This window comes from Alligator mississippiensis, chromosome 2 (genome assembly GCF_030867095.1).
Source record: "Alligator mississippiensis isolate rAllMis1 chromosome 2, rAllMis1, whole genome shotgun sequence".
NCBI lineage: Eukaryota > Metazoa > Chordata > Crocodylia > Alligatoridae > Alligator > Alligator mississippiensis.
The window spans coordinates 33,703,343-33,715,510 of NC_081825.1; the positions used below are offsets into that span (position 1 = coordinate 33,703,343).

A 12,168-nucleotide genomic window follows, 5' to 3' on the forward strand; every position below is an offset into this window, starting at 1 on the left:
ATCAAGGGAAACCTGTACCTGTACAGGTACTAGAAAACAGACTATTAGTCTAATATACTGTGCAGTACTTGCTGCACATGTGTAGATAGTGATGCTTTACTGAACATTAGATTAGTCTAATGCACAGTAAAGTGTCTGGTGTAGACACACTCTGAGTGAGCTTTCTATTTAAGTATAGGGAGTTTATATTACAACCCACGACATACACTTCCTTATGGGGCATGTGTAGTGTCACTAATACCCTGGTCCTGCAAATACTTGATTCTAAACATAAGTGTTGAGCCTAGGTTCGATTTCAGTCCTGTTCCACCTCTGATTTTGTTTCAGCTAGGTGCTGTTTTTCTCTCTGAAGAAACAGCTCTATAACAGACTGTGCTGACAATGAAAACAAAGTAATTAAATTGGTAAAAGTCTGCTTCTTATTTACTGGGTAACAGGGATTCCAAATTAAGGGTTTCAAAGTTTTGCTTCTCTCTGTATTACAGTCAACCAACTAACTGTTGCTCAGCTTTTGGCCCAAGTTCACCATGAAGGGGAGGAATGACTCAGACATCTGTTTGGCAGTCATACAGACGGGCAAAGGGGAAATAATATTTTAGCTCCTTGCCCTCTCAAGGAGGAGGGTAGGGGGGAAAATGTCTCATGCATACAGACACGGCAAGTTACTACTGTCCTGTGCACAAATAACTCTCTCCCAGGCTAGGGACAGATATTCAAAAAGCCTGAGACTGAATTGATTCAATCTTTGCAGGTTAATCTAACCTGGCTAGGCTGAATCACTTTGCAACTGCGCAGACATCCCAGAAATTCAGGCACATACCTGCAGTGGCTCAGGCTAGAAGCCAGGGGGCACTAAAGCAGCCCTCTCTTTCCTTGCACAGTACTGACCTGAAGGGGAGGCATGGCCAGGCCCCAGCAGGATGCTCTAATTAACCCAGCAAGGAATTGATAACAGTGTTTATTACCCTTAACTCAATATTTATCACCCCATTACAAAAACAACAGAGGGACATTACTAGCTACCTGTTGATTCTTCCTGTTGACTTTACCTGCTGATTCAGCATGGACCATAGCCAGCATGTTGTCTGCTAGCTAATACACAGACACCTCTCTACAAGGCAGAGGGGAGGGGGAAATTCTTGCTTAGCAGGGAGTATTGAGAGGGAGGAGGGTAGGTAGCCTGCAGTCCCTGCCAGAGCTCCAGCCAGGGAGGAGAGGGGAGGGGCCAGCCCTGCTGTGGAGCAAACAGCCCCACCCAGCCCAGAGAGCATGCCGGGATGCTGGGGGAGTCTAATTTATTTTAAACCGGAAGGGGTCTGGGTCAGACATTGCATAAACCGGTTTGACCCAAATCAGTTAAGTCTGATGCTACATTCAACCAGGTTTATCTCAAACCAGTTTCAGACATTTTCAAACTGGTTTATAAGCACTGAACACCTGCTTTGTTACAGGTTTATACCAGTTTCTGATCACTTTACGTGTAATGTCTGTCCCTAGCCCCAATGACCTTCAAATACTTTGGAAAAAGTATGTGTGTGTGGCAGGCAAAGAGTCAGTGCAATCAGCTAGAACAAGTTTCGCATGATCAAACCCTAACACTCTCTCAAACCCTTGGCCACTACAAGTTTGGCATTCTGTACCCTCCACCTACTCTCCATCTTCACTTGAGGCATGGGCCAGATTGGAACAGGGAATTAATTTAACTGCTCCCTAAGGCTCTGATAAAGACCCCTGATTTAAAAGCAAAACACTGGTTTCTACTCCAAATAATGACAATTTATTGTAATTTTTCCATTGAAGTGTATCAGGTAAGTACATAGGAATTTTATTTTCATCTGTTATGTCCAACTGCTGTTCTTCTTGCTTGGTCTCTCTTTTTGTAAGTATCCTAATTACACGAATCAGCTACAAACTGAAAAGAGGCCAAAGCATGAAGAAAATTCACTGTAGAATCAGAAGCGGTGGATACCTAAAAAAGGCCTAATCCAAAGGAACAACAGTGTGAATCCTTCTACACATGTCAATGCACTTTGGATTGGACTCTTCATAGATCAAGTGAGAATATCAACTTAAATGTTATGTACTAATAATGTACGCATTCACTGTGGTTTAAAAAACATGAGAAAAAGGTAGACAGGCCACTGAATCACAGTTCCCATAAGTTGGGTAGCTCTTGTGGCTTAGTTTTATGCGCCTTCTCTTCCAAGCTCCTAGAAAGACTTGAAAGAGTGCCCACAAAACTTTCAAATATAATGAATATAAAATGAAGGAATATAACAAATTATTAAAGAGCAGCAAATGCCCGACATTTCAGAAATAAAGTCAATCTTGCAGGAAAAAAAACCCCATAGTTATTATCCTTCAGTACACACTGAAAAAAAACCCAGCAAAACAACTAACAAGTTTTCCCTGTTACCTTGGTAAACATAGGTTTTCCATGCTGAGTGACCATGGTGCATTGATCACAGTCCACTGTGATAGAAGAGTTGTGGTAGGACTCTTTTGAGTGCTTGAGAATGTAATACAGGTCTGTTACACCTCCTTCAAAGACAGTGCTAAAGTAACGAGGAATGAGAGTCCTTCCAATTGCTGTAAGGAAAATATAAAGCAGAATTCTCTCTGTTATTAAATCTTAAACCATTTCTTATATTAAGTATTAATATAACATGAATAACTTGAAATAAAATGAAATCATTGAAGCAAACTTTTATTCAAAGAACATAATACATATTCTCTGGTTGCTCTATAAGTAGGCATCACTCCCATTCCCACTGAAATCAGTGAATTCAGTAGGTTTTTTTTGTTTTTGTTTTACTGTTGGTAAAGAATCTTCTCCATTTATGAAGGTTTGAAGGTTATTGTAGATGCTCTAAAGTTATTATTACAAAGAAACCATATTATGTAAATATTGATTAAAAGTTGGATGTTATCCTTAAATAAATGTGCATATACAAGTGGGGGTGTGTTTGTGTTCATAAAAAAATATGTTTACATACAAAGACAGAATGAACGTATTCTGCAGATGTGATACAGGCTGAATGGAGAGAAGGCTATTGCAGAACAATTAAAATAATGAAGATGGAAAAATGGCCTGACAATAGGCAACAATATATAAAGCCTCATGGGTGACAACATCAGAGCCCATCTAACTCAGCCAAAGTTGCTTATTTAAGCTAAAAACAATGGATGCTGACAGATGTGCAACTCCCTGCTGTAACTTGAATGCCTTGAGTTACAGCATTCCCCTAAATCCAACACATTGGCTGTTGGGTCCATGGGGTTGGGTGACAGAGCTCCAGTTTGCAGCAGCTGCATGTCTGCTCTGCCCTAGCCCCACCGCTCCCCCTTCCCAGGTCTAATAGGGTCTTCAGAATGGAAGTGAGGGGAGGGAGTGGAGAGATCTTAGTCTGGGCTGTGCCCCTTGTAGGGGGCTCCAATCCACCCATCCCAGTGTAGTGCAAGCTGGGCAGACCCCAGATGGAAAAACCTCCCCTCCTTTCTCTCCCTCCATTCTGAAGACAGCCCTAGGGGCAGGACTGGCCTGGGCTGATGCATGCTGACAGACATTAATGAAGGCACTCTGGTTTGGAGTGCTTCCTTTGAACCCTCAAATGTAATAAGGGTTCAGACCGTCACATGATTGGGCATACTTAGCATTCAGCAGCTGTGCACCTCTGTCAGTGCATGGCTGCAGAGTACTTCAGGGGCCCGATTTGCATGACAAACAGTCACTTCTGTCAGCACCCAATGAATAGTCACTCAAATACCATGAAGATGGGCCTGATATAAAAAAGATTAAACTGACACACCAGCCTGCATGAGTTTCTTAAATCCCAAAGAATGGACTCCAAGGTTCAAATCCCAAAGTGCTTACTTAGGGAAATAATTAGTCATTGAAATCATTAGCAGTTTTAAATACAGACTGCAGAATTTAGTCTAAATTATATAGTACTGAACCTCTGAGGACGTTGCCATTTGCATTAACTATTAGCACCATTTGGACATAAAAGAGAAAAATTTTATAGGCAAGTGATGTTTTCCTATTCCATTTCTGCAGGTAAATTTGGCTAGCATCAGCAGGCTAGTACATCTAGACAACATTTTCATTTACAATAGACCAACACTGTATTTTTAGAGTTGCTCATTAATAATTTGAGGTTATAGGATGTTGATTTTTATCTGAAAAATTCTTTGCAAATGTTAATTAATCCACAACACCCATGAGTGGTAGGTAAGTAAAATCTCTCTCCATATTACAGAGGGAGAAAACAAGACAGATAAATGGAAGGCAACAAAGAAATCAATTATGATAGCCAAGATTAGAACTCGTTAGTCCATTGCTTTTTCTTCTCTGCTCAGCCTACTGAGTTCATGCCTCTTACCTGTCTGATGTAAGCTAATTATTTTTAAAAATTGCTTCCATAGGAGTTTTTCTTGCACATGAATATGAATCTATTTGTGAATAAAGGTTGGGAATTAAAACTATGAGGTTTTGCACGTAAGCAGTTCTGTAAAAACAGATTATACTCTATGCATTAGTTTAAAAAAAATCATAAACTGCCTGACTCAGCTAATTGGATTGTATAGTCTATAATGCAAATATACACTAGATAGACAAATACAGAAATATGTAAGAGTTTGCTAAAAGCTTTTATGGATATACTGCACTTTGATATGACTGTGAATGCCTTTATTGCTTTATTGTTTTACATTTAATTTATAAATGTACACTGAGTGGCTGTCATTTCAACGTATACTTTGAACAACTATTCTACAATGCAACCCCATATAAAGACTTACCCATATGTCAAGGATGTATTAAATTTCCTACAGTCTTTAAATTTAATTAGCGAAAATAGTGTCCAGTATGTCAGAAGAAAACTTTATTAAAGCTTTAACTAAAAATGTCCTGTGTTGCTCACTGTGGTATGTAGTAAAATGTAAAATTTAGCAATCAAGTTAATTTCTTACTCCCTAAGGCTAATTAGCACACATTAATTTTCCTGCTAATCACTCTGAATGGTTAATCCATGATATGAAAATCCACGAATTCTACAGATTGCAATAAATATATATTCATTTACTTGAGCAATATATTAATAGCATGGAGCTATTTTAACTCCAATTTATAAGTTGTTCTCAAAATGGCCTGGTCACATAGCCCTGCATTCTATTTTGTATCCAGCCACTACAACACATTAAAGAAAGCTGAAATATATATGTAATACTTTCCTATTATTAGTTTTACAGGTAAGCAATTGCTGTGGTTTCCACAGGGATATTGTGCAGCTGTTACTGGAATGGTCATGAAGGGTAAGGTGTCCACAAAACATTTGGCTCAAAGTGCAAAGACACATTTCCTTCACCTGTATACTAAGCAATATAGAGTATATACTAGGGCTGTGAGAAAGTTCACTGGGTGTTTTGTTTTGATGCTGTTTTGACTCGTTTCGAGCTTGAAACAGTGAAATCAAAATGAAACAAAAGGCTTCAAAACAGCATCGAGACAAAATGAGGGCACTTGAAACATTTAGAAAGTTTCAAAATGTTTCGAGTTTCGATGCTGGGCTTACTTGCAGGGAAACAGAAAGTAAGGAGAAGGAGGGGGAAGAGGGGGAAAAAACTGCTCTGATATTGACATGTGTAGCTGGCCAGTGACTGTGATCCTTCCCTGAGGTCCCTTCCAACCCCAGTGCTCTGGTAGAGGGATGGAAAAACAGCTGTGCCATCACACACACACACACACACACACCCACACCCACACACACACACACGTCACAAGTTTTGCTTGCCAGCAGCTTGAGGTGCAGTTCCCCAGAAACCCCTGCACCTATCTCCTTGAAACTTGACAGGCTTCGTGGCCTCAGACAGGGCTACCATTCCTGGAATTTTCATCTAAATCAGGCAAGAAATGACAAAGTTATAGGCTGTTTTGTGCTTCCCCATTATAGCCTATGGGTAAAATGTCAAAACAGCGCCAAAATAGAGAAGGAGTTTCGATGAAATAAAATGGAACAGTGCTTTGAAATGAAATGAAACAAAACTTGAACCAAAACACTGCCCATTGAAACGGCACAACAGAAGTCAAAATGAAACAGTGCTGTTTCCCACAGCCCTAGTATATTATATACACATGCATACAAACCACACGTCTGTAAAACTGAAACTAACCAACCAATTGACCTTTATATAAATACTAGCCAATTGCCTGTCAAGAATGATGGGGGCAGGGGGAGCAGGTGGGGGCGGAGCCTTGGGCTCAGTTCTCCTCCCCCCCCCACCATGTCGAGCCCAGGCCCACTCCTCCCCTTCCCCTACCGCTGCTGCCACATTGGGCCAGGCCCGCTGCTCCCCCTCCACAGCGGACCCGCTTCTCCTCCAGCTCAGGCTCGGTTCTCCTCCTCCCCCGTGTCAGGCCTGTGCCCACTCCTCCCCTTTCCCTGCTGCCACTGCTGTAGTGGTGGGCGGGGGAGCAACTTCTCCACCCTGCCTTAGGCCCAATCCTTCCCCACACCCCCCGCATCAGACTCCAGCCTGGACCCACACCTCCCCTCCCCCCACTGCTGCTGCACTGACCCGGGCCTGCTTCTGCCCACCCTCTGTGATGGGCCCACTCCTCCTCCCACTCCCCTGTGCTGGGCCCAGGCCCGCTCCCCCTCTTCCATTTGGGGTCTGGGACTGCTTCCCTGTTCCCCGCCATGGCAGCAGGGGGAGATAGAAGGGGGAACGTGTATAAGCCTGCTCCTTGCTTCCCCGCCACCATGGCAACCCAGCAGGCAGCAACAATGGAAGAGGGAAGGGGCAGGCTGAGGCCAGCACTGGTAGCCTCACCCCCCTGCAGTATCCTGACCCCGCTCCTGCCCACTGTGTTGGTGCCACTGCTGGTACCTCCAAGGAGCAAGAGGGAGGAGTGAGGCCAGCTCTGGTGGCCTTGCCCCCCCTCCATTCCATCATCAGCATCTCCAGGGAGCAGGGGGGGGGAGGGGAAGGCCAGTCTGCTGGCCTCGTCCCCCCTTCTATCCATTCCATTGCTGCCACCTCCTGCTTCCCCTTTGCCTCATTCCAGTTCCATTCTCCTTGTTATCCAGTTTCACTATCCAATCCTCTATTTTCCTATCCCATCCCAATTCCACTTTCTTGCCTAGGTATTCCTAGACTTCTGCTATAGGATCACTGTCCAAGTTCCAGAATTTCCATGTCTTTCCCCGCTCCCACACGTTTTCTAGCTAATCCCATCCAATCTCTCCCTTCTCTACTGTCGCCCAGCCTGTGCTTCCCATCCAATTTCAGTCTTCTCATCAACTCCCTGCCTTCCTGATACAGTCTCTTTGCCCAGCCAGTCCAAGTTGTCTTTCCAAGCTCTGGGGTCTTACCAGAGCTCCTTTCCAGCTTTTACCACTTCCTCTATTCCTCTGATTCCTAATTTCAGTCTCATTCTCTAGCCACTTCCAGCCCTCTCTCCCAAATGTTCTTCCAATTAGCCTTCCCCCACCCCATTCCCCTCAATGACTCGTCTCCCCCTACCACGGCTCCTAGGACCAGTTTCCTTGCCTTATCAGTTGCTACCTCCCCACAGTCTCCTTGACCAACCAGTCCAAGTTTCTCCATTCTATATCTTAGTAACAGATTCTCTTCATTCCTGTAGTCCTGGCTTTACCAGTCTCTTTGTCCCCATCTATTTGTTTCCCTCCTGCATTAGAGGCTAAGTCTTGCAGAATCCTGAAGAACTGTGGAGAGGGTCAACATATAGCCTGGCCAGCACAGAAGCTTTAGGAGACTCAAGCAGGCTCAGTGAGAATGGAATCTTTGGAGATTTTAAACTGTTAAGCATTAGCAAATCTCTACGGAGCATACGTAAATTGTAATTACGTATCTGTAAATCTGTAATTGTCTCAGAAATTTATAATTTGGCCAAATTCAGACTTCCACAGGGAGGATAAAAGGCAATGCCCTGGTACAAAGATCACCCTTTGGCAAATTTCAAACCTTTGCTTCATATTATGAAAGAGGTGGATGTAGAACTTTTAAAAGAAAATATCACAGAAAAAATTAACATGGGCAAAACTTTTTACCAGCCTCACTCTCCGAAATGGCAAAAACATTATGGCTGAAATTCTCCACAAAAAGAAACAAAGAAAAAACAACAACAACATTTGGCTTGAGGCAAGCAGCAAACATGGACTATTACATGTGGTTAAAGTCTGGCAAAGTTATAAAGCAACTGCAAATAGATTCTTATTATGGAAACTGCCAGGGAACCTTAATAATAGATAGCACTATAAGCCCTGCTTATAGGAAGAGATGAGAAAAGACTGCAGTGTATGTTCTGTGCAGGGATGATCCCAATCCTTCCGCTGGTGGCCCGAGCCCTTCCACTGCTAGGATGGCAGACATTGGTATAATCTAGTATTGTTTACACAAATGCACCAAGAACTAGCAGGGTATTATCCAGAAAAGGTGGGCAGGGGCAGAAACAGGCACCTTCTGCTGCCAGCAGCAAGTAGTGCATTTTGTAGCCTGGTAGGAAACCTTTCTGCTTGTTCTCCTCCACTGCCATATGAGCATGCACTGAAGTTCTCTGTGGGACATAGCTTGTTGCCACTGTGCAGTAGTGCTGACATCATGTTTTCTGCTTACCAATGCTACGTTGCCATAGCGATGAGCTATGTCACCATAGCTTGTTGATACGGCAACGTAATGTCTCATGTAGACGCACCCTGCATTAAATGATGTGTAGCATCCTCCACCCTTAACAGAGGATCAGATGATACCCAGCTACCTCCCATGAAGAATAGGTCATCACGGATTAAAGTTTCTGTATTCATGTTAGCAAAACAAACCGACAAAAAGCAGCTGGATTTAGCAACAGGTAGAAGTTACTTATATAAACATGTTTATGACAAGGGAATATCCAAAGCTAGTTTTTTGTGCATAATCTAATGCCAACATTTGCTAGAATAACGTGATTTTCAGCCACCTCAGCTCTGTAACTAACAGAGAACTGTCTAGCTACTTGCAACTTTGTATAGCTTTTGAGTGAATCAGAGATCTAAATACAGTTCTAGCACTCAGGGAAATCTTGTGGCTATTTGATACTCCTTGGAGAAGCAGGGACCCAGAAATCAAATAATCCATTATAGCAAAGCACAAAGTGGGAGAGAAGCTTCCCACTATAAATTATCTTCATATCATCATATTACATAACTCCGATAAAAAAACTTCATGAAGGAATTAAAAGCATAAATAAATAAATAAATAAATAATCACTTGAGAATGACTGAAATATTTCATGGCATGTGACCTGTCTCTGAGAAGAATGAAAAGCATGTCTTGTGCCAACTTTCTGTCTTTGGCTTGCTCTTGTCATTTATCAGGACTGTCTGTATAATACTGTCTTGCCAGTACCAGCCAACCTTATTTTCACTATTTTTTCAGGTATTCCACTACTAAATAAGAATGATTGGGCAGGACATGATTTTCCATCCCAGGAAAATTTTCAAGATTTCAAAAGTTTTTCCTATCCCAAATAAGGAAAGAAATTTAATATTCTCAAAATCTTCACAAATTGAAAATCTTCCCAAATTCTGCTTCATGGCAAAAGCCACATTTCATTTTTATTATTTTTAACATGCTAAATTTAACAATCTATTACTATATTTAGTTAAAATTTTGAAACAAAAATTTATTTCAAACCACACTTTTTATAATTTTCAAAATGGAACTTTTTGACAAGGACTAAAATTTTTTCTTTAAAACTTTCAAAAAACTTTTTTCCCAAAAACATTTTTAATGAAAGAAATTTGTCAAACCTAATAATTTCTCATGAAAAAGATCAGTTTTAACAATCCAGCCTTTTCTGATGAAGACAAAGCTTAGTTTAATTCCCAACCTGCTCTATAAATAAGACAGTATGTCAATAAATCCTTGGATATGTTTCCCTTGTAGTCCCTAAAATTCTGTCATTAATTTTTATATGATGCTTTCATTCTGAAACAGCTATATATAGCTTTACTTTTACTTTTAGGGAAAAATTACAAAGTTGTAGATAATATAGAACTTTTGTTTTAAGGTAGCTTATCCCAGGAACCCTTCTGTTTACTTTAATTCATACTTTATGGCCACAAAAAAAAATCAGGCTTCATATAATACTGTTCATCATTCACCATTAATGCAGTGAAATACCTGTATTCTTGTTAGCAATGTAAATGAAAATCTCCATTTCTAAAACTAACTTCCTATAGCTCACTAGCTACAGAGAGTCTCTGATTGATGCTTGTTGAATGCAACACTGCGGTCAGCATTTTACAAGATAGGGCAATAAAGGAAGATTAAGGGAACCTGATTTTTACTTTGTATTTTGTGTCATCGTTTATGTCCATGCAAAGTGGGTATAAGGGTAATTACAGGTTGGAGTGGAAATTCTAATTTTTCTACCTTTTACATTGGATTCAGATGCATGCAAAAGATGAACAAAGCTAAAGTTAGTAGAGAATCAGCCTCTCCCCAACTACAATACCAAAGAAGCTATAGGTTTAGGAATAGCATATTAGAATATTCCTTGCTAGAAACTAGCAATGGATAAATATAAAAACCCCAAAATAATCTGACCATTTCATTTTTTCATTAATTTTATTTGAAATATCCATAGACAAAAAAACTCATATAGCCCTAATGACAGGGATAACTGCTTTAAATGGTCCAGCAAGAGAGACATGGGAGATGCAAAGAATTTGGAAGAAACTATGTCAAACATAAGCCACTTTGCAAAAGAAAGAAAGAAAAGAAGGGGAAAAAAAGATCCAACAAGTTAGGACTGGCTGACAGTTCTGCAACCTCAAACCGTTTGTTGATAGTTTGCATTTGTTAGCCCATGGTATTTTTCAAGAGAGATTCAAATGGAAATAAGAATTACCATGCTTGTTTTAATTATGAAAGGAAGAACAGAAAGCTAGGGAAGCAAAATATACATGTGATTTATGTTTTATATGGAAGTTAAAACTCTTTCTTCTCAGATGTAGGACCTGCCACCAAGCTTGTATGTTTATCTGCTGCTCCTGTCATGTCTTGTCTTTGGATTGTAAACTCTCAGAAGCAGAGATTATTATTTACTATATGTTTATATAATGCCTCAAAGAAGTGGTGACCTATTTTAGGTGTATGGGTTCTAACATAATAAAAATATCCACAGTGTAGCATTTTTATACAGGATTGCCCTGCATTGTGTGCTACATGAAGTTGTATCTTAGATTATTTGTAAGGTACAGTGTGGAATGCAGCAGCTCTCTTCCTTTGTATGCTTGTGAAGAGTCCATCTGCTGGAGTTGGCATTCGGGGAGGGCTGAAGCAGGCACTAGTGAAGTTCCTGCATGAAATGGGAGCTTTAATAGGGTATGCCAAGTAGATACTGTCATATGATTGGGCAGGAAAGAAGGTCCCTGGTGCCTGAGGTTTTCTTTATAACTATGTTTACATTTTTCTTTTAATTGATGCAAATGCTGCTGAATCTTGATGGGTATTTTTAATATTAGTTTTCTATAATAAATTAGTGTGTGGTGTGACCTAAAGATTTTAAAATCAGTGCTCATTTGGGAATGCTGAGCACTGTCACTCCTAAGTAGTATGTCCCCCCCACAGTGCATGTCAATAAGACCTTTATGTCATACTATACTTGCAGATATGTAAGTATAGTCTTTCCTGACCCTTTCTCTCATATAAAACTCCATCTACACCCATATCCACTGAGTAGTTATGCTTTTCAGGCTTTGTCTACATCCCCTCAGTGCCATATCCAGGGCCATCAGGAAGCATAACCCACCCACATGCTTCTACCCAGCACATGCCCAATCCACAAATGAGGCAGTGTAACTAATTTGCAATGTGTGCCCTAACCCTACCTAGCAAACTTACTGTCCTCTCAGTAAGAGGTGGTGCTCTCAGGAATGTTGTGCTGCTTCATACACATTGCCCTTTCAGCCAGAAGCAGATTAACCACATCTATGTGGTATTTGTGCAAGCTAATTAGCTCAGAGGCAGGCTAGCTGTCTCTGTTACTTGTCAGTTGGTGTGTCTACCTGTGCACTGATGCCAGCTTAAATTTATTGTGCAGTAAATTACTGTGCAGTAACCAGGAATAGGCCGGCATCTACGCATGCAGGCACATGAATGCTG

At 41.0% G+C, this 12,168-nt stretch overlaps 1 protein-coding gene across 10 annotated transcripts in view; it reads right to left on the reverse strand.

Moving 5' to 3' along the window:
* The window catches only part of LDB2 (LIM domain binding 2), a 351,914-nt gene that overhangs the window by 76,813 nt on the left and 262,933 nt on the right, over window positions 1-12,168 (reverse strand). For all 10 annotated transcript variants that reach the window (XM_014607750.3, XM_014607745.3, XM_014607746.3 and 7 more), the window contains exon 3: window positions 2,417-2,589. In XM_014607750.3, the coding sequence (XP_014463236.1) occupies window positions 2,417-2,589 (173 nt within the window). The remainder of the gene's footprint in view (window positions 1-2,416; window positions 2,590-12,168) is intronic.